This window comes from Mauremys mutica, chromosome 5 (genome assembly GCF_020497125.1).
Source record: "Mauremys mutica isolate MM-2020 ecotype Southern chromosome 5, ASM2049712v1, whole genome shotgun sequence".
NCBI lineage: Eukaryota > Metazoa > Chordata > Testudines > Geoemydidae > Mauremys > Mauremys mutica.
This window is the reverse complement of record NC_059076.1, coordinates 142,462,724-142,485,735: the sequence shown is the minus strand read 5'-3', so window position 1 is coordinate 142,485,735 and position 23,012 is coordinate 142,462,724. Positions and strand designations below refer to the sequence as shown.

Sequence of the window (23,012 nt, the reverse complement as noted above, 5' to 3'; positions counted from 1 at the left end):
CCCTGAAACTCAAGCTTTGGGTCTGGGGTTCTGATTTTGGCCTAACCCTAATTTCCATCACCATCCGTCAAGGCCTTTTCCTCTCCTCCTTCAAGAATCCCCACCTGCCTCAGTTTACACCACTCCAGTGCACTTCACCACCCTCCTCATGCTGGCTCAGGTCTTGGCAGCGGCATTCCAGCCTCACTCACTACAAAGTCAATGACCGTTTGCCTGAGGAAGGACTGAGCAAGGACATCAAGATCTAGTCTGTGGTTTATAAGCTTCTTGGGGCAGGGATCTTTGCCTGCCTGCCTGGGCGGGACTGTGCACGCCTCTCGGTGCTACATCAATAGCAGAGCCCCAAATGCTCCTGTTGGTGCTTTACAATCAGGATCACCCACCATTACTATGCTGCCGCCTCTGCAGTGGAACATGGCAACTGTTTATGCAGCAATGCTACATAACAGGTTAGGATAGGAAGTGAAGGCTCCGGTGTCCAATAAACACACCAGAGAGGACTTAGGCCAAGTACTCATTGAAGTACCCCTGAATGCAGAGAGGGCTCTTCCTCTCCTAGGGTGATGGGCAAGTCCCACCCGAATGCTCCCGGGAGTTATTCATCTAGGGGCAGCTCCCCTGCTTAACGGGTCTCAGATGCTCAGATACATTCCTCCTCATCCCCTTCATTACAGGTCATTTCCCTGCATATCCTCTGCCCTTCCTAGCTACACACAGAAGACCCAGGGCCAACCCCTCCCCCATCTCGTGGTATTTCTAGGTGGGTGCGTACTAGGACTCTCCATTCTCACCACGTTTCCAGCCTGGTTTTGTAGCCTGGGAAACCTGGTCCAAGATTCGGAAAAGTAGCCAAATTTGAAGGTGTTTCTCCAGACAGACCATATGAAACCTGTAGCCAATCACCTAGCAGCACCAAACCCTAGCAGCATGGGATCTAGGACACACAGATGAGCAGTTCTGCGTGCACCCAGCAGAGGGCAGTGCTGCACACGCCCGCTAACCGTTTCCTCCATACTCACTTTGCACACGGAAGTACAGGCGGCCGGAAGATGTGCCATAGGCATTGCTAGCGGTGAAGTGATAGTTCCCTTCGTCCTCCAGCGTGATGTCCCGGATCTCCACCCTGAGGGAGTTCGGGGAGGCAGTGATGCCGATCCGTTGGGCAGCTGCAGTCCTGGAGCCGGTGGAGGCCACGAGTTTGTCTCCTTTATACAGGGACAGCTGGGCCGGGGGGTTGCTGTCCACCACACACCGGATGATGGCCAGTCTGCCCATCTCCGCCTCCAGGAACGAGGTCATTCGGGGATTCCTGGGGGCATCTGAAGAGATGGGAGCAAAGATTGTCCTTGAGTTATAAATGTCTTGAGGCTTGTTTAAAGACCCCTCCTATCCCTCTTGGACCATCCCATGGCCACCTAGAGCCTCACCATCGTCATCACTCTGCGGCATACCACAGCCACTAGAAACCTTACAGGGGACACAGCGATGGAACTCAAACTCCTCGACTGATTGAGCTAGCAGAGAATCGCCATTAGCTGCGAGCTGTACTGGGGCTATGACACACAGAAGAAAAGCTCTGACTCCATAGAGTAGAGAGAATCTCACACACGAAGGCACATGATCACATGCTAAAATACACACACTCACACACATTCTAACACACACATGCTCACTTGCCTGCTAAAATACACACACATGCTCATGTGTGTTCTAACACACACACACACACAGTCTCACCAACACCCACACTAGCCGGTTAATTACAGACAGGCTATTTATTGTCAGTTCTGCTCAGGTTTTAGCTTCCTATGGTGACCCTTGAAAAGAATACAGCCTGGCCCCAAATCTACTCTTGCTGGCCGTTCCAGCTGGCAGATCTGCAGCGGAGGAGGCAGTCTCTCATCAGCAGTGACCAAGTGGAGGGCAGAGCGGAAGCTGGTACTAATGACCGGAAGCAGGAGAATGAGTTTCTGAGGTTTTGAGACTGACCTGAAGAAACCGACAGGGAATTTTAAAAAGCCAGGCGAGCAGTTTGGATCCTAAAGTCGTGTTAGATGACAGCACAGGGTCTGCATGCAGGCTGGTCGCCAGAGTTCAATAAGTCACATCTGATCACAATGTTTCACAGGTAGCTTCTCTCCGGAACAGATGCACGTGTCACCCATTCGTACTCAGGGTGGCGCATGGTCCCCCTCTAGCGGTTGGATCACATAGAGGTCGGTGGGCTGGCTCCAGCCTTGAGCTCACAGCCCTGGGTATTTTAGCACAGGCAGCGGGAGCTCGTGCTTTTAGAGACAGGTCCCTGTTTGGGGCATAACAGGGTCTTCAGCTTCCATGTGATTCGGCCACTACTGGGGCCAGAGCATCAGCCTGAGTAAGCCTGGGTTACATGTGCACATACATGTTGGTGCACACACATGCTCCTGCATGTACGCAAGAGCCCAGATGCACACACACAATGCACACAGGTGCACATACACTCACACATGCACACACCCACACAATCATACACGTGCACACTACATGAACACACGCACCCACATGAACACACGTGCAGCCACCGACATGTAGCCAAATGCACCCTCACATGTACACACCCGTGACGCGCACCTGCAAGTGTAGTTAGGTGTGTTGGTTGGGACAGGACTGACTGCACCACTGGGGCCCATGCGTACGTGCTCCTGTGGGAACCTGCCACTGCCATGAAGATTCAAAGTGTCTGGAACTTACACAGCACATTCAGCGAGACCAAGGCGGAGCTTCTGCTTCTTCCGTTATTCGTTGCCTTGCAGTAATAGACCCCGGCGTCTGCACTGGCCACCTGCTGGAACACCAGGGAATTGGCCAGGCCCTCGGACAGCAACTGGCCATTTCTGTACCAGCTGTAGTTAGTCACGGCCGATGAGTTGCTGCTCACGTGGCAGGTCAGGTTGACCCTCTGGCCTTCCTGCACCTCTGAGGCCGGCGTGGCGATGACCCTCGCCGCTGAGGGGGGAGGAGAGAAAACAGGATTCAGGGACTGAGCGACGGGGGAAGAGCGAAGCAATGAAAGATGCGTCTCTTTGGGTACATTACGGGGCACGACATAACGGCCTGCTAGGGCTGGAGGGCCCAGGGGGCAGGTGGTTGTTAAGGGCAGCCCATGGGGGTATATGAAGGAGCAAGGGGATGGGCTTAGCCCAAGGGGGAGTTAGTCTGTGTATCCTAGACTACATTTCCTGCCAGTGCAATCTGTCCCCAAGAGACGGCCTGGAGCCCCATTGCGTGGGACATTTAAAATTAGACTTGACAGAGCTCTAGAAAATGTTCTGGAGGGAGCAGTCCTGCCCCTTGGTGCTAGGAGCATAGAAGAGGGTCTTTTCCGTCACTAGATTCTGTGATTCGATTAGGCTGGGGAACAGGTTCTCAAGAGAAGCGGTGGTAGCTGTAACGGACAGTTAAAACTGGAGTAGGCAAAGTCCTGGAGAATGCACAGCAGAAGGTGCGTGTGAGGTTTTCCGTGTGTGGGGAAGGGGAGGGGCTGTACCTTGGGGGCGGCACACATTAGATGAGCTTGTACATCGGAGTTGTATGATGCTTTGAGAGGGGGATTTTGAACACAAAGCCAGATTCTGATCTCAGTTACACCAGTGTAAATGCGTAATAATTCTATCGCTTTCAGTGGAGTGACTCTGGATTTACCTTGGTGGTCCTGAGAGCAGAAACTGGCCCACAGATGGGAATCATTGCCTCTTGGAGTATCGCCGGCTTTGAGGGACTTTGGAAACATTTTGCAAATTTCACAATTGTCTTTTTTTTAGCAGCAAATGAATCAATCGTTTCAAATGTCACAAATGGGCCATTATGCTGCCCTCAGTTGGCAGCCATTTTCCTACAGCTATCCTCGAGTTCTGTCAAATGGCCAGTGCCTGGCAAAATGTGCATGGCCTAAAGTCATTTGTGACATGTCGTATTTATCCAGTATTGCGTCTCCATGCACAGTAGAAGCTTGGTTTTATGTAGCAAACTCTGTCAAAAGGCCCAAATTGGACACTTACATTTCAGGCAGTTTCCTCCCTTCATGATGGAGTAGATGACCTCATGAGGTCTCGTCCAGCCCTAGGTTTCTATGAATCTATGATATTTAATATTCAGTGGTTCCACAGGGTACTGCGGAATCTCCCCTTTAACTTGTTCCCTTTATGGATCCCATCCCACTAACTTGGATGCCATCCTAGGAAGCAATGAGGCATCCCCTACAGGAGTTAATACGGTCGGATCAGTAGTGAATCACCCATAGATTCCAAGCCCAGAAGGGACCACTGTGATCTAGGATGACGTCCTGCATAGCCTAGGCCGGAGTTCTGCCCCACAATAATCCCTAGAGCCGAGCTGTCAGACAAACATCCCACCTCGATTCAAAACTTGCCAGTGATGGAGAATCCACCTCAACGTTTGGGAAATTGTTCCAGTGGTGAATGACGCTCAGGGTGACCAAACGATATGATACTTATTTGATCCCTCACAACAGCCATTTCGCTAAGGATTCAATCCAGGGCCGTGACAGGAGTCGGTGGGAGCAACCCGCCCCTCCAGTGAATCCCCATTGCGATCAATGGAATTGCTGGGTTGTTTTTTATAACAGCAGAAGGATTAGCTTGAATCATCCCTTACCGACAACACAGAGGCCTGGCCCCCTCCCTGCCTGCCTGGGTCTCTCTCCCACCACACGCGGTTGAAAAGGCCAGTTCCCTTTGACAAGAGGAACCCAGCTGGGGACTCACTCTCTGCACTGAAGACCATGGAGGTACTTGCATTGCCATAGGCGTTCCTAGCCGAGCACACGTAGGTCCCTTCGTCCTCCAGCACCACCTCGCGGATCTCCACCTTCAGGCTGTTGTACGATGGCGTCGCACTGAGCCTCTGGCCGGTCAACGAGCGGGAGCCACTGGTGGAAGCTACTAATTCATCTCCTCTGAACAGGGCTAATTCGGACTGCGGGTCGCTGTCGGTGGTGCAGAGGATGATGCCCAGGTGCCCGTTCTGCGTCTCTAGTAGGGAGGTCATCTGGGGCCGTCTCGGTGGGACTGCAGGGTTAAAATGGTGTTGGCTGATATGTTATTTGACATATGATTGTTTACTAGATTAGGAGAAACCCTCGCAACCCCCCCCCCTTCCCCGGCGCTTTAATGCGTCCTTCTGATGGCACCAGCAGCCAGGCTGTTGCTTCAGTCTCTTTCTTTGCTCAAACAGGCCTGGGCCAATAAAGACAAGACAGGAATCTGGCCAGAATTTGAATCTGGAGCAACTGAAGGTCCCTGAGCCGCCAGCCTCACTTTGATATGACGGACCGTATGTTCTGGGGCAGAACTTTGGGAGTTTAGATGATAACAATGGGCCAGACCCTCAGCTGGTGTCAATCCGCAGAGCTCTGTTTCCTTCAGTGGAACTACTCTGATTGACACCCATTCAGGAGCTGGCCCAAGGATCTTGCATTTTTATGGAGCCTTGGATCCCGATAGAGTCCAGAAATTTAGACTCATACACAAGCTATGGGTAGGGAGCACAGCATCCACCTCTGAAATGCACCTGCAGCTCTGGGGTGGAACATAGCAGCTGTTTTACAGTGCACAGCAACTCTACACTCATGTTAAGGGCAGGAAGCGAAAACAACGGTTTCCTCCTAAAACAGGGAGAAGTGACTGGCAGGACGAACAGCAGTTACTGCAGGCGGAATTTGGGCCTGGCACCAGAGTTAATACTCTTATGAAGAATGCCAGCCTGGGCCTGTTTTTCCTGACCATGAATGGTCAGGATACTAGTTCTACTCTACATCTCACCTGCAAGATGATAACTCCACCAGCACCACACCAGTTTAGCACCCTGCTGTGGAATCTGGATTGTGAACTCAGCTAGAAAGTTGCTGGGTCCTGGAGGCTAGCTACGTCGCATCAGCTGCAGGACCAGGACGGTATTGCCAGATTGATCCGATTAACTGACTTGCATCTTACTTTAATAAAGGCTCTCAGGGCCAGATTCTGCTCTCAGACCGGCTTGTGTAAATCTGGAGTCACTCTGGTGTAAATCTGGAGTCACTTCATTGATTCAGGGATCACTTTAGTTTCACGATGGGGCAGCTGAGGGCAGAACTTGGCCATTAGTATGTGAATTGTGGCCTCCCCAAGATGTCCCCCAGCTGATCTAAGGATTAGCCAGTTCCCTAATCACAAAGAATTCCCCCTTGTGCCTTATCCCGGGACCTGTGGAAGGGAGGTCATACTTACACAGCACCCGCAGGGTGACAGCCGGAGAGGTGCTGCTGCCTCTCTTATTCTGGGCCTTACACTGGAAAGCGCCGGCGTCCCTGCTGCTCGCAGCTGGGAGGACCAGGGTGTTCTCGGAGCTCTCCTTCAGCCACCTGGCGTTCTTATACCAGGTATAGCTGGTCCCTTCCTCTGCGCTTCGGGTGGCGACGCACGTCAGGGTGACTGCATCTCCTTCGCGCACCTCCGGGGAGGGACTGATCAACACTCTCGCCACTGAACGAGGGAGGGAAGGAAACACAGTGAAGCAGGGGAGTGAAATCTTTGTCATGGTAGGGCAGTGACCCAAGGTTTGCCCTCTGGGCCTCACATGAGCTGTGTGAGCCTGAGCAGCCTCCGTAGTCCCCGCTGGACACTGGCCCATGTTGCCAAGCCAAATATATGCTTTGGTGCTAAGGGCTGTGTGAGTCCCGTGATGTACGGCGAGATGTAATGAAGCCAGGGACATGAAATCAAGCCTCTAGTCCAGCTGCTGCGTGGAGAGTCAGCGCCCTGCTCTTGTTTGGGTTTGCCTATACCGCAGTATTATGGGCTTGGGAAAGGGGATAGGTTGAGGTTCTTTATTGTTTGCTGTTCTTTTTTACTGTGTCCGGTTTGGGGGAGGGCGGGAGAGGAGGAATGCAGGCCATTTATAAGACTGGCAGGATGGCTTTCAGCCTCTCCTACCACATTGGGATAGCTGGCCCAAAGGAGGAAGGGGGGTTGAAAAAAATCCTGTTGAAACTGTTTTTCAGCAGAAAAATTGCTTTTTTTTGGCAAAACAAAATATTCCACAAAAGAATTCTGGTTTCTGTGTGGAAAAAATGACTTTTTGTCACAAAACCCAAACACCCAAAACCAGAAAAGTTTTTGGCTTTTGGCTCAAAGCTGAAACACTGCAGTTTGGGAATCACTGCTGCTGCAGTGCTTCATGGGAGTTGTAGTTCAGGTGCATACCGCCTGCACTCTTCTCTATGGGCTGACTAGTCAAACTACATTTGCCATGATGCACTACACCAGGGAGTCCCTTGATGCACCTGTGTTGGCTTAACAAGAAGGAAGCCATGGTGCATCATGGGAATTGTGGTTTGGCCTGGGATTCGGGACTATAGAGGAGAAAGGGAATATGAGGACCCTAAACTACAATTCCCATGAAGTACCATCACTGCATTTCCAAATTGAAATATTTTTGGTTTCCAGTTGAAATTTTTCTGTCACAAATTTGGGATTTTCAATATTTTGCTAAGAAGTCTAAAAATGTTGGTGAAAACTCAAAATTTCCAAAAAGGAAAAAAAAAACCTGAAAAACATTTTCTGATTAGCTCTATTAGAGAGGCTCCTGGCTTCTCCAATCAAAGAAACAATTTCCTTCCAGAGAGAGCTTAAAAACAAAGAGTCCTCGTAAAGATACGCCAGGCCTATATGAAACTTCACAGAACTGCAGCACCGGAACAACACGCTCTCTTCATTCCGAGCATCTGCATTACTAATCAGCTGTAGCTTCTTCAAGGCACAATCCAGAAGAGGGGAGAAAAGTGAGCTGAAATCAGCAGACCCTGAGCTGTCTATAGTTACAGCTGGTCAAAAAAAAAATAACCAAAACATTTTCCCACTGCAAAAATGGGATTTGTCAAAAAGGATTTTTTTGTTTTTGTTGTTTGTTGTGGGAAAATGTCATTTTCAATGGAATTTTTCAGGCAGAAACTTAATATAACATAAGAACATAACATAAGAAAGGCCGTACCGGGTCAGACCAGAGGTCCATCTAGCCCAGTATCTGTCTACCGACAGTGGCCAATGCCAGGTGCCCCTGAGGGAGTGAACCTAACAGGCAATGATCAAGTGATCTCTCTCCTGCCATTCATCTCCATCCTCTGCCGAACAGAGGCTAGGGACACCATTCCTTACCCAGCCTGGCTAATAGCCATTTATGGACTTAGCCACCATGAATTTATCCAGTCCCCTTTTAAACATTGTTATAGTCCTAGCCTTCACAACCTCCTCAGGTAAGGAGTTCCACAAGTTGACTGTGCGCTGCGTGAAGAAGAACTTCCTTTTATTTGTTTTAAACCTGCTGCCTATTAATTTCATTTGGTGACCCCTAGTTCTTGTATTATGGGAATAAGTAAATAACTTTTCCTTATCCACTTTCTCAACATCACTCATGATTTTATATACCTCTATCATGTCCCCCCTTATTCTTCTCTTTTCCAAACTGAAGAGTCCTAGCCTCTTTAATCTTTCCTCATATGGGACCCTCTCTAAACCCCTAATCATTTTAGTTGCTCTTTTCTGAACCTTTTCTAGTGCTAGAATATCTTTTTTGAGGTGAGGAGACCACATCTGTACACAGTATTCGAGATGTGGGCGTACCATGGATTTATATAAGGGCAATAATATATTCTCAGTCTTATTTTCTATCCCCTTTTTAATGATTCCTAACATCCTGTTTGCTTTTTTGACCGCCTCTGCACACTGTGTGGACATCTTCAGAGAACTATCCACTATAACTCCAAGATCTTTTTCCTGACTCGTTGTAGCTAAATTAGCCCCCATCATGTTGTATGTATAGTTGGGGTTATTTTTTCCAATGTGCATTACTTTACATTTATCCACATTAAATTTCATTTGCCATTTTGTTGCCCAATCACTTAGTTTTGTGAGATCTTTTTGAAGTTCTTCACAATCTGCTTTTGTCTTAACTATCTTGAGCAGTTTAGTATCATCTGCAAACTTTGCCACCTCACTGTTTACCCCTTTCTCCAGATCATTTATGAATAAATTGAATAGGATTGGTCCTAGGACTGACCCTTGGGGAACACCACTAGTTACCCCTCTCCATTCTGAGAATTTACCATTAATTCCTACCCTTTGTTCCCTGTCCTTTAACCAGTTCTCAATCCATGAAAGGACCTTTCCTTTTATCCCATGACAGCTTAATTTACGTAAGAGCCTTTGGTGAGGGACCTTGTCAAAGGCTTTCTGGAAATCTAAGTACACTATGTCCACCGGATCCCCCTTGTCCACATGTTTGTTGACCCCTTCAAAGAACTCTAATAGATTAGTAAGACACGATTTCCCTTTACAGAAACCATGTTGACTATCGCTCAAGAGTTTATGTTTTTCTATGTGTCTGACAATTTTATTCTTTACTATTGTTTCAACTAATTTGCCCGGTACCGACGTTAGACTTACCGGTCTGTAATTGCCGGGATCACCCCTAGAGCCCTTTTTAAATATTGGCGTTACATTAGCTAACTTCCAGTCACTGGGTACCGAAGCCGATTTAAAGGACAGGTTACAAACCTTAGTTAATAGTTCAGCAACTTCACATTTGAGTTCTTTCAGAACTCTTGGGTGAATGCCATCTGGTCCCGGTGACTTGTTAATGTTGAGTTTATCAATTAATTCCAAAACCTCCTCTAGTGACACTTCAATCTGTGACAGTTCCTCAGATTTGTCACCTACAAAAGCCAGCTCAGGTTTGGGAATCTCCCTAACATCCTCAGCCGTGAAGACTGAAGCAAAGAATCCATTTAGTTTTTCCGCAATGACTTTATCATCTTTAAGCGCTCCTTTTGAATTTTGATCGTCAAGGGGCCCCACTGGTTGTTTAGCAGGTTTCCTGCTTCTGATGTACTTAAAAAACATTTTGTTATTACCTTTGGAGTTTTTGGCTAGCCGTTCTTCAAACTCCTCTTTGGCTTTTCTTATTACACTCTTGCACTTAAGTTGGCAGCGTTTGTGCTCCTTTCTATTTGCCTCACTAGGATTTGACTTCCACTTTTTAAAGGAAGTATTTTTATCTCTCACTGCTTCTTTTACATGGTTGTTAAGCCATGGTGGCTCTTTTTTAGTTCTTTTACTGTTTTTCTTAATTTGGGGTATACATTGAAGTTGGGCCTCTATTATGGTGTCTTTAAAAAGGGCCCATGCAACTTGCAGGGATTTCACTTTAGTCACTGTACCTTTTAACTTTTGTCTAACTAACCCTCTCATTTTTGTATAGTTCCCCCTTTTGAAATTAAAGGCCACAGTGTTGGGCAGTTGAGATGTTCTTCCCACCACAGGGATGTTGAATGCTATTGTATTATGGTCACTATTTCCAAGCGGTCCTGCTACAGTTACCTCTTGGACCAGCTCCTGCGCTCCACTCAGGATTAAATCTAGAGTCGCCTCTCCCCTTGTGGGTTCCCGTACCAGCTGCTCCATGAAGCAGTCGTTTAAAGTATCGAGAAATTTTATCTCTGCATTTCGTCCTGAAGTGAAATGTTCCCAGTCAATATGGGGATAATTGAAATCCCCCACTATTATTGGGTTTTTAATTTTGATAGCCTCTCTAATTTCCCTTAGCATTTCATCATCATTATTACTGTCCTGGTCAGGTGGTCGATAATAGATCCCTACTGTTATATTTTTACTAGAGCATGAAATTTCTATCCATAGAGACTCTATGGAACCTGTGGATTCGCTTAAGATTTTTACTTCATTTGAATCTACACTTTCTTTAACATATAGTGCCACTCCTCCCCCTGCACGGCCTGTTCTGTCCTTCCGATATATTTTGTACCCCGGAATGATTGTGTCCCATTGATTGCTCTCAGTCCACCAGGTTTCTGTGATGCCTATTATATCTATATCCTCCTTTATCACAAGGCACTCTAGTTCACCCATCTTATTATTTAGACTTCTGGCATTTGTGTACAAGCACTTTAAAAACTTGTCCCTGTTTATTAGCCTGCCTTTTTCTGATGTGCCAGATTCTTTTTTATGTGACTGTTTATCATCTGATCCGGCCCTTACATTATATTTCTCATTCCTCTGCTCCTGACTATAACCTGGAGATTCTCTATCATCAGACTCTCCCCTAAGAGAAGTCTGTGTCCGATCCACACTCTCCTCTGCAGCAGTCGGCTTTCCCCCATCTCCTAGTTTAAAAACTGCTCTACAACCTTTTTAATGTTTAGTGCCAGCAGTCTGGTTCCACTTTGGTTTAGGTGGAGCCCATCTCTCCTGTATAGGCTCCTCCCATCCCAGAAGTTTCCCCAGTTCCTAATGAACGTGAACCCCTCCTCTCTACACCATCGTCTCATCCACGCATTGAGACTCTGAAGCTCTGCCTGCCTACCTGGCCCTGCGCGTGGAACTGGGAGCATTTCTGAAAATGCCACCTTAGAGGTCCTGGATTTCAGTCTCTTCCCTAGCAGCCTAGGGAACTTCTAACTGGAATTACATTTTTCAGTTTGTTCTCATTGAAATGTTTGTTTCATTTTGGTTTTCAAAAATCTAAAAATTACTTAAATTTTGAAACTATAGATTTTTTGGTTTTTCTCCTTTCTCATCATTCCCTCCCTCTCACTGAATCCAACTGGATGAGCAAACTGGCAAGGTTGTTTCTCCCCCCCCACCCTCCACTTTACTCTTCTTTTTTCCCTTTTGCCGCTCTGTAACTGGTCTGAAACGGGAGAAGATCTGAAAAGTCACTGAGTGGAAAAAGGAAAAACAAGGAAAAGAAAAGGTATGGGGGGAGGGACATTATCCACATGATTTCACTGGCTGGCCAAAAGAAGGAAGAGAGATGAAATGTTGAAATGTGTTGAAAAAATATGTAATGAAAATTTTTGAAAAAATATGAAAAATGGGTCCAATTGTGCCACCAACTCTGAAACTTCAAAATGTTCAGTGAACTTGTTCTGTTTTGTCAGCCAGCTCTGCCTGTATGAGAATGTTAAATGGGACTCCATAACTTCTTTATTGAGTGTAGGTCTGTGACTGGGTGTAACAGGCCCCCAGGTGATTTCTGGAGGGGTGTCAGGCGTAACTGGTTACCCAGCCCAGCTGGGAAGGAGACAGGTGCTCATAAAGGAAGGAGCACAGAGCAGAAGAAGGGAGGAGACCCGGGTGAGAGAGAGCTGAGAGTTTCCTTGGGCTAAAGGATGAGAGAAGCCTGGGAGCCAAAATCAGAGGGCCCAGAGCCAGGAGGAAACCTGGTGGCCGGGGGCAGTGAAGCTGGGGCCAGAGGCACATTGTCCCTAGAGGAGGTTGGGTGTTTCCTCTCTCTGGGAAGGGCCGGGGAAGGCAGACTGAAGAAAGCCGCAGGAATGGGATTACTCCCTCCAAGGCACGGAGAGGCAGTCCTGAGGCGTCGGCATTCCAGCAGAGAAAGGCGGCCCTGGGAGGACCGAGGGAGACGCCTGGGGACCAGCAGAGAGGCTGTGCTAAGTGCAGGCTGCAGGGAAGGAGAACGGACCAGGGTTCCCCTCCCAGCCCTGAGGAAGGGGCGTACATGCTTCGTGTCAGGACTGTTGAGCCCAGGATGGGGCTGAAGACGGCGCCTCGAGGACAAGCTGAGCAATAGCACCCGAGGGGGCTGAGGAATCTCTTGTGTTGGGAGACAATTTGGAATGTTTTGTTGTACGTTTGTTACCCCAGCTGGGGAGAGACGTAAAGCGAGCTGGGCAGAGTCATGAGACGAGGCGTTGGCGGGGGCAGATAGATGAGGAGGGCCTGCTAGGCTGCACCCAGACATGAGGGTGCCCCAGCAGTCAGCCGACCTTTCTGTAAGGCCTTAATCTAAGGATGGTGCAGCTATGGCAGAGTGGACAGTTGTGAAATGCTCCTCAAATGGAGTGACGAGAGAGACCCCATTGCCCAGGGTTTCCATTGTGAAGGTGGCAGAAGAATGTTGGTATTATTAAACATGATGCTCGGAGAAGGCGTCATGCCCAAAAATCTGTCCGGGGGCCTGGGAGTCCCGATTGGTGGCAGCCCCTTACCCCGTGGGGTAATCACAAATCATTTACTCACTTTGGGCATGGAACAGCTTAGCAGCAGTCGCATTCCCGTATGCGTTGCTCGCCGTGCACTGGTATCGGCCGTCGTCCTCCGGCAGCACGTTCCGGATCTCCAGTTTCAAGGAGTTGCGGGAAGCTGTGATGCTGAGCCGCTGGCTGGGGGCCGCATGGGAGCTGGTGGTGGCGACGAGGGCCTCGTTGCGGTAAAGGGCCAGCACAGACAGGGGGTGGCTATCCACGGTGCAGTGAATGAGAGCCAGCTTTCCTTCCTGCGTCTCCTGGAACAAGGTGATTGCAAGGCCCCTAGGGGGATCTGTGCGGTGGAAGGGAGACAATGACAGAGCATTGGTGGTGTGATGAGCCAGGTGTTGAAGAACCCAGGGGAGAGTTGGGCGGGGGGGGGAGGGAGGAATAACAACTGGTTTTATGATTAGAGCAAGAGGTTAAAAGGTGACGGCCAGATTAAAATCACCTAGCTTTAGAAAACAGATGTGCCTGCTGGGTTTGAATAGCATCCAGGAGATTTTTAGAAATATTATAATTTTGGGGTTCCTTTTATTCCTTCCAGTTTTTGAGTCACTAGAGCACTCAAGTCACAGGTCACGTTTACAAGCTTTTCTCCCCAGCTAGCAGTGCTAGAAACTTGCCCTTTAAAAGAAAAAAAAGAAAAAGAAAAGAAAAGAAAGCCGAGATTTTTTTTTTAACTTAATCCCTTGACTCCAGTAGTCGGGGCTTTAAGAACACTGCCAAGTCTCAGTGGCCTCACAGACACAGCCCTTTCCTGGGTTTCCCAATACATTGTAACTCGGGTCTGGGGTTTCATTGCTACACTAATAACTGGGATGACACTCCCAACTCCAGGCCAGCACACAGCTGTTAGGTGGGAATGGCTTCTGGACATTGCAGGCCTGGGCGGGATCCAGCCAGCACCCTACAGGTGAAAAGAGCTGTGGCCCAGATCCTCAGAGGCAACCAGGCACCTAACTCCCAGTGAAATCAATGGGAGTTGGGGGTAGGGTGGCCATATTTCTTAAAGTAAAAATGGGACAGCTGGGGGCTCGCCAGAGCTGCCTCCCCATGCGCCAGGGCTGGGGCTGACCTCCGGAGCTCCGCACTGCCTGCGGCTGGGCCTGAGCCCCGGGGCAGCAGCCGCTGCTCTCCGCTCTGCTTTGCAGCTGGGGCAAATGCTCACTTTTGGCAAACAAGTAGGGACGGCCAGGACAGAGCTGAAAAAGGGGACTGTCCTGGCCAAAATGGGACATACGGGGACCCTAGTTTAGGTGCCTAAATACCTTTGAGAATCTGGGCCTGTGTCCCTTTCCCAGGGCCCTGACCGGCCGTTTCCTCCAGGGGCGCTGGATCTTACTGTGACAGGGTCCAGTGGTTCTCAACCTATTTCCCACTGTGGACCATTTATGTGGCCCATGATGTGTTATGTGGGCCGCATGCAATACTACCTGTATGGCCCTGAGGATGTTACATGGGCCGCAGCCAGGGCCGGCGCAACCCATTAGGTGACCTAGGCAGTCGCCTAGGGCACTAACATTTGGGGAGCCACGACCGCAGCGGCCGGACCTTCCGCTGCCTCTATCGGAGGCGGCATTTCGGGGGCGGGACCTTCCACTGCCTCTGTCGGAGGCGGCATTTCAGGGGTGGGACCTTCCGCGGCATTTCGGGGGCGGGACCTTCCACTGCCTCTGTCGGAGGTGGCATTTCGGGGGCGGGACCTTCCACTGCCTCTGTCGGAGGTGGCATTTCGGGGGCGGGACCTTCCACTGCCTCTGTCGGGGGCAGCATTTTGGGGGTGGGACCTTCTGCCACCTAGGGTGGCAAAAAAGCTGGCGGCGCTCCTGGCTGCAGCTCTGTGCTGATAGGGCCACAGGTGGCCCACGGGCTGCAGGGTGAGAACCACTGGGGGAGACCCCAGCTCAGTTCAGGGAGGGAGAGCAAACTCCGTGAAGGAGAGACCTGGCTGGGCGCAGCCACTGACTAAACATGCTGCCTGCAGAGTGACTCCGGGACTATCGGTTTGGATTTGCTAGCACTGATGCAGCTGCTGTTGCTGAGTGAGGCTGCTGCAGGTAATCTCTGTCGGTTGCACCTGACCGGGGAGACAGCTGTGGTTGTGAGCCAAGGAGCAACCCGGTCACATTTACCCAAGTACCAGAACCCCATTAATGCTGCCAGCCTTGCTGCATCAAACCTCCCATGATCCCCTGGCAGATATTTCTGGGGCAGCTGATATTTCCTGGAGCAGGGACGGTTTCCCCAGTTTTTACTGACAAACATGTCAAGGCAAAACTCCCTAAATATTTATCTTCCTCATACCTGCAAAACTGTGATTCCCCTTCCCCCCCTGCTGTATTACTCAGAGGCTGTCAAACTGGGGGAGCGGCCGCTCTGCCATGTCCCTGAAAGTCTCCTCGGTTCACCTTTCTGTCTCCCTTTGCTCCTCTGGTCTCCAGAGCAGGTCCTCAGTCTCTGAAGGCCAGGAGCTGTTTGCACTGAATGCACGTTTGCCACCTGCACACAACCGTACATGCTGCATTCAGTGCAGTAAACTGGATATCCTCCCCCGCCCCCACTCAGCTGCTTCTGCCGGGTTCTTTTTACTCTTGTAGGATTTTGTGGTTTGTGGTTTGCTTTGGTGGGGGGGGGTTAAGTATAGAGAATGGTTGTTAGGTGTATCTGCCTCTCGCACCCCCTCTCTAAACTCCCTTGTAGAACTCCCCTGTTCACTAGCTCCTCTGGTCACTTAGGAGCTGGCTTTTTAAACCCCTCTTCTCCCTGACCAGCCCTCCCCCTCACCCCTCCCTCCCCCCGGCTCAGCACACAACCCCCCCTTAAATACCTTAACCCTTTAAAAACCTCAGATCAAGGTGCCCTGCAGTAGTAGGTGTGAGTTTTGTGCTACACTTACAGAACACGCTCAGGCTGATGGCCTGGGACATCTCACTCCCTTTGTCGTTCTGCACCTTGCACGAATAATAGCCGGTGTCGCTGCTGGTGACTTCGTGAAACACCAGGGAGCGGGCCGTGCCTTCCTTGATCCAGACGTTGTTCTTGTACCAGGTGTAGCCGAGATTCTGGTTCTCCTCGCCGGGAATGGCGCACGTCAAAGTGACCATCTCGCCTTCCTGTATCTCTGCAGAAGGGTTCACCGAGACCACGGCAGCTGAAGGAGATGACAGCAGATTGAGTCAGAGAGATTAAGACTAGACGGGACCACCAGATCATCCAGGCTGACCTTCTGTATAGAAGAGGCCACTAAGCACCACCCAGCCACCCCCTAGCAAGCCTATCCACCAGAATTAGACCAAAAAGTTACAGCTCTTGGGATACTCAATTACTTTGTGCCACGGGCAGAGATTGGGGGGGAAGGAGATGTACCAGGGCTCCAGTCCCCTGCAGTGGCAGGAAACTGAATATGTGAGATACACCCACATGATCCTAGCAAATAACCTGCGCCCAGGATGGGGTGAAGCCAGATTTCAAAGGCTACTGATCTTCGAGTTTCAAGACATGAATGGGACACCCTCTGGGTTGAAGAAGACTCCCCGCCCCATCTCTCCGGGATGCAAGAGCGAAGGGGGAGAAAGACTGGGTTTGTGATTAAAGCACTGCACTAGGACTTGGGAACTTTGGGATTCAATTTCTACCACACTGGCAGACTTGCCGTGTTTGGGCAAGTCATTTAGTCACTCTGTGCCTCAGTTTCCCCATCTGTAAAACAGAGCTAGCAGTACTTCCTTATCCCAAAGGGTAGATTCAGTAGTGCTTGTGAGGCACTCGGACATGAGGGTGATCAATCAAGCTGAGTAGGAAACCATTTTCCCATCTTATAAAATAAATCAGAGAGACTGAAAAATGTTCCTGTCCAGAAGTGGGACGAAAAGTCAAAATCTCAAATTTTTGTGAATGCAAAAAAAAAAATTGGTTTGGGTCAATGGCATGTTTCAGTTTAATTTTGACCTTTTTTTTCTTTAACTATTTTTTTAGGCAAAATTGACTAACATTTCTAAACAAAAAGTCATTTTGACTTGAAAAGTGGAAACATTAAAATGTCAAAACCGGCCAGCTTGACAATTTCAAAAAAGTTTTCTGATCATTTTTTGAGTCGGGAGAGACCTTGAAACCCGACCCTGCTTTGCAAACTGTTTGGGTTTTGACAAATCAGCATTTAAAAAAAAACATTCCTTGAAGAATTCCCAGCCCGCTCTAATGACAAATACTGAGGCAGACAGTCAGTTGCAGTAGGGTGGAGGGAACGTTATTGTTTTGCTGAAGCATCCACCTTTGGCCGTCCTGGCCTAGACGGAGGACTGGTTTTATTTCTTTACTGCACATGGTCCCCATGAAGCATTGGTGCTACAGTGCTATTGGCTGGTGATTCATCTGAGGCCCCCGGCCCCCATACTTACAAAAAACATAAAGAACAACGGCTTCCGCCACCCCGGTGCCGACGGAATTTTCCGCTTCACAGTGGTATGGGCCATAATCTTCGCGAGCAACGCTCTGGAGGGTCAGAATCTGTTGGCTCCCCCGCAAGGCGGTCCCGCCCTTGTACCACTTGTAGGTGGTGACCTCGGGGAAGGTGCTGTTCACGCTGCACGTGAGAGACACAGCGTCGCCCACCCGGATGTTCTTTGTGGAGGGGTGGATTACCACTTTTGCGCCTTTCGGGGAATCTGCGGGGGAGTCAGCGGAAGAAAGGACACGCAATGAATGGAGGTGGCATCCAGTGGGCACCACCACAGCCAGGAATCGCTGGCTGAGGCTGAAGCCAGCGGTCCCAACTTAGGGAAGTCAGGTTAGCTCAGAGGCGTTCGTCGCTGTCTCCAGTCTGGTCCGTGCTGCTCGTGACCCTCTGACAGCTCTTCTCTCTGGTCTCTTGGAAATGATCATAGAATCATAGAATTCAAGATCAGAAGGGACCATTATGATCATCTAGTCTGACCTCCTGCAAGATGCAGGCCACATAAGCCGATCCACCCACTCCTTAAGCAAGCGACCCCTTCCCCATGCTTCGGAGGAAGGCGAAAAACCTCCAGGGCCACTGCCAATCTACCCTGGAGGAAAATTCCTTCCCGACCCCAAATATGGCGGTCAGCTGAACCCCGAGCATGCGGGCAAGACTCTCCAGCTATACCCTATAGAAAAAGGCTAACAATATCCTATCATTGACCCATTGTACTAATTACCAGTGTGGCACTTAATTGACCTATTGACTAAGCCCGTTATCCTATCATACCATCTCCTCCATAAACTTATCCAGCTTAATCTTAAAGTCATGGAGGTCCTTCGCCTCCACTGTTTCCCTCGGTAGGCTGTTCCAGAATTGCACTCCTCTGATGGTTAGAAACCTTCGTCTAATTTCAAGCCTAAATTTCCTGACTGACAATTTGTATCTGTTTGTCCTCGTGTCCACATTAGCACTGAGCTGAAATAATTCCTCTCCTTCCCTGGTATTTATCCCTCTGATATATTTAAAGAGTGCAATCATATCTCCTCTTATCCTTCTTTTGGTTAAGGAAAACAAACCGAGCTCCTCAAGTCTCCTTTCATACAACAGGCTTTCCATTCCTCGGATCATTCTAGTGGCCCTTCTTTGTACCCGTTCCAGTTTGAGTTCATCCTTCTTAAACATGGGAGACCAAAACTGCACACAATACTCCAAATGAGGTCTCACCAACGCCTTATATAACGGGACTAGCACCTCCTTATCTCTACTAGAAATACCTCGCCTAATGCATCCCAAGACCGCATTAGCTTTTTTAACGGCCACATCACATTGCCTACTCATAGTCATCCTACGATCAACCAGGACTCCTAGGTCCTTCTCCTCCTCCGTTACTTCCAACTGGTGCGTCCCCAACTTATAACTAAAGTTCTTGTTAGTCATCCCTAAATGCATAACCTTACACTTCTCACTATTGAATTTCATCCTGTTACTAATACTCCAGTTTACAAGGTCATCCAAATCTCCCTGGAGGATATCCCAATCCTTTTCCGAATTGGCAATACCTCCCAACTTCGTGTCATCCGCAGACTTTATCAGCCCACTCCTACTTTTGGATCCGAGGTCAGCGATAAATAGATTAAATAAAATCGGACCCAAAACCGAACCTTGAGGAACTCCACTGGTAACCCCCCTCCAACCCGACAGTTCCCCCTTCAATACGACCCTCTGCAGTCTCCCCTTTAACCAGCTCCTTATCCACCTCTGGATTTTCATTTCGATCCCCATCTTTTCCAATTTAACCAGTAATTCCTCATGCGGTACCATATCAAACACCTTACTGAAATCAAGATATATTAGATCCACCGCATTTCCCTTGTCTAAAAAATCTGTTACTTTCTCAAAGAAGGAGATCAGGTTGGTTTGGCATGATCTACCTTTCGTAAAACCATGCTGTAATTTGTCCCAGTTGCCATTGACCTCAAGGTCCGTAACCACTCTCTCCTTTAAAATTTTTTCCATGACTTTGCATACTACAGATGTTAAACTAACAGGCCTGTAGTTACCCGGGTCACTTTTTTCCCCCTTCTTGAATATAGGAACTATATTAGCTATTCTCCAGTCAAACGGTACAACCCCTGAGTTTAGAGATTTATTAAAAATCATCGCTAACGGGCTTGCAATTTCACTCGCCAATTCCCTTAATATTCTAGGATGAAGATTATCCGGGCCCCCCAATTTACTTCCGTTTAGCTGTTCAAGTTTGGCTTCCACCTCAGATACCGTAATGTCTACCCCCATATCTTCATTCCCATCAGTCCCTCTACCACTATTCCTTAGCCCTTCATTAGCCTCATTAAAGACCGAGGCAAAATATTCATTCAGATATTGTGCCATGCCAAGATTATCCCTAATCTCCACTCCGTTTAAAGTTTTAAGCGGTCCCACTTCTTCCTTCTTGGTTTTCTTCCTATTTATATGGCTAAAAAACCTTTTGCTATTGGTTTTAATCCCCTTCGCTAGGTCCATCTCCACCCGGCTCTTTGCCTTTCTCACTGCTTCCCTACATCCCCTGACCTCAATAAGGTAGGCTTCTTTGCTGATCCCTCCCATTTTCCACTCCTTGTACGCTTTCTGTTTTTTCTTAATCACCCCTCTAAGATGCTTGCTCATCCAGCTCGGTCTAAAACTGCTACCTACGAGCCGTTTTCCCTTTCTCGGGATACATGCCTCTGACAACTCCTGCAACTTCAACCTGAAGTAACCCCAGGCGTCATCTGCCTTTAAATCCCTGTCCTGCACAAGTCCTGCATCTTGGCAGGGGGTTAGACTAGATGTCCTTGCGGTCCCTTCTCACCCTACGGGTCTAGGAGTCTGTATATCCAACACATCCCTACAGGGCACAAGACCCCCCACCTCAGCTAGCCCCCTTGCCAGTGTCAGAGACCAAAGCCTGAGTGGGCAAAAGGACCTGAACCAGCTTCTCATCCTTAGAGATGGTTCCCTGCAAGTCAGGAAGCCAGATCCAGGACTTAGGGCTGCTTCCTAACCACGGTCCCTGGGCAGCATAGCCTGGGGCTTCTCTGCTTTCGGAAAAGGAGGCAGCTCCGCAGGTAGAAGCTGGAAAGGTCTTGGCCCATGGTCAAGCTAATGGCATGGGCAGGAGGTGGCTGCTGGCAGGAGTCTGTGAGCAGAAGAACAGGGCATCCTGGGTAGAGTTCTCGGGCTGAAAAGTGTGTGCGGGAAGTGGTCTGCGCTCCATGGATCACTGGAGTTCGTCGACACACGGCAGGGTCTGGCTACCAGCTATCTCAGCGTCCCCATCGGGGCTGGGAGGAGAGTCCCGTTTGCCAGGCAGACGGTGGATGGGGAGGAAGGGCTGGGCACGCTGCACAGGGGCCGTGCTGAGAGGAAAGTGGGGAGCTGTCATGAGCCGGTGGTGGGTGGAGAAGGAAGAAGTGATATTAGAAGGGCAGCTGGCAGTTGGCCTTAATGAGAAACGTATCTGGAGCTGACAGTAGCACCACCAAGTGGTAAGAGGCAGCCTGCCTTCCACTCCCACGCTCTGCCAGCGATAGCATGCAGATGTCTAACTCTGCAGGTTGTCAGACCTCTGCATCCTCTCACTTGCATCCACAATTAATTGCACCCAGCAGCAAATCAACCAGAGGAGGTTTTTTCCCCAAGTGTGGCTCTATAAGACACAAGACCCAATTCGCTCCCCACAGGAATGCAGCTGCGTCTGGGGTGGAACAGGGCAGCTGCTGAAGCAGCACCCAGCACTGCCACAGAGCAGGATAGGGCTGCAAGGCGAGAAGAAGTCTTTGTTCAGTGAAAATCACAGAGGAGAATTTAGGGAAGCCAGATGTCCGTTGGAATCTGGCCATGAATTTCTGGCCGGGTGTCAGAGATCACATGGCAGAACTGGAAGCATCGTGGGCTGGAAAGACGTGACTTGGGCAATGCAGAAACAGAGGCCGTAGCTGCTGGTCCTCGCTCCAGTCAGCAAGGGCAGTGTTTGAAAAGCAGCACTACTCACATTTCACCCTCAGAGCGATTTCCCCGTTTGCCTGCTTGGAGCCAACAGACACTTCGCAGAACAGTTTTTTGGAGTGGTCCTGCCACGACAAGGAGGTAACGAGGGTCTGCTGGCTGAGCACTCCAGTGGTGTCCAGTTGCACTGTCCCAGTCACGGTCGAGAGCAGGGCATTGTAGCCCCTCCACTGCAGAGCGGTGCCATCGTATGGGCAGGCATATGGACTGGAGCAGGTGAAGTTCACTCTCATACCCTCCCTTAGATCTTCCGGGGCAGCAATGGCTGGGCTGGTGGGGGCATCTAGGGATGGAAAGAACAGAGGTTCTGGGGAATCTGCGATGGGATAATAGCGATTCCAGTTTATTCCTCCATCACGGCACGGTACCCTGAGACATTCCTGGCAGCAGTGGGGATAGAACTCAGCTGCTGCACAAGCACTTGAGCTACAGGAGACTCACCCGTGGCTGGCAGCACTACAGGGCCCATGACACACAGTGGAGTAGTTGTGATTTTTACACGCTCTGGCTAGCTCATCTCCATACTCACCGGTAACCGTCACCATCACCCCACGCAGGTCTGACCACCGGTCGCCCTGGTTGATCTCGAACCTGAAGTTGTACTTGCCGCTGTCCTCACTCCTCACGCCCCTCAGCAGCAGGGTGCAGTTGTGCCCGGCCAGGTCGCCCAGCAGCTCGGTCCGGCCCTGGAACCTGCCATCGACCTCGCTGGGAGTGGCCGAGTGGTAAATCACAATGCGCTGGCTATCGTAATCCTTGTACCAGATGGCCACAATGCTGCCCGTGGAGGTCACTGTGCTGGGGTAGCTGAAGGTGCAGGGTATCAGGACGCAGGAATCCTTTACGCTGTGCAGGCTTAGGGGGTAGCTGACGCCCCACGAGCCAAAGGCTGTATTAGACAGAGGGGAACAGAGAGAGGGGGAGGGGAACAGACAGAGGGAGCAAGGCACAAGCAGAAACCTCAGTCAGGACAGAGCTAATCTGCTGACTCCATCAGCAACATGCTTCTCTCCTCTCCGCCAGCCAGCAGGGTCTGGCTCCTGGGCAGAGCTCTCTTCCCTTCTGGCCTTGCTCCTGATCTGTTGTGTCTGTGTGTGGAGCTGGGGAGAGGGGGAAGGGGCTTGAGCATCTCACTTAGGCCCAGATTTTCAGAAGTGCCAACCAGATGCAATTCCCATTAAAGTCAATGAACCCAACTGGTCTCTGGGGTAACTCCATTCAAGTTGGTGGAGTCATCCCAGAGCAGAATTTGTCCTATTGCGAGCAGCTGGTGCATGTCACCACTGTAAATTGGGCCCTCAAGCTGGGCATCCAAAATCAGGGGCCATGCTGGAAATTTGGGCTGCTGTCTTAGTGCCTCAGTTTACCTGCGTGTAAAATGGGGATAATGCTGCACTGCCTGTGTTCTGTGTCCGAGGCATCACC

The 23,012-nt window shown here is 49.8% G+C and overlaps 1 protein-coding gene across 1 annotated transcript in view; it reads right to left on the bottom strand.

Moving 5' to 3' along the window:
* LOC123371819 (sialoadhesin-like) overlaps window positions 1-23,012 on the bottom strand; it is a 55,908-nt gene that overhangs the window by 16,920 nt on the left and 15,976 nt on the right. The window contains exons 3-11 of the mRNA XM_045019677.1: window positions 22,117-22,476; window positions 21,574-21,870; window positions 17,497-17,763; window positions 15,996-16,250; window positions 13,089-13,388; window positions 6,264-6,518; window positions 4,764-5,066; window positions 2,731-2,985; window positions 1,020-1,319 (exon numbers count right to left, since the gene is read on the bottom strand). Of these exons, the coding sequence (XP_044875612.1) occupies window positions 1,020-1,319; window positions 2,731-2,985; window positions 4,764-5,066; window positions 6,264-6,518; window positions 13,089-13,388; window positions 15,996-16,250; window positions 17,497-17,763; window positions 21,574-21,870; window positions 22,117-22,476 (2,592 nt within the window). The remainder of the gene's footprint in view (window positions 1-1,019; window positions 1,320-2,730; window positions 2,986-4,763; window positions 5,067-6,263; window positions 6,519-13,088; window positions 13,389-15,995; window positions 16,251-17,496; window positions 17,764-21,573; window positions 21,871-22,116; window positions 22,477-23,012) is intronic.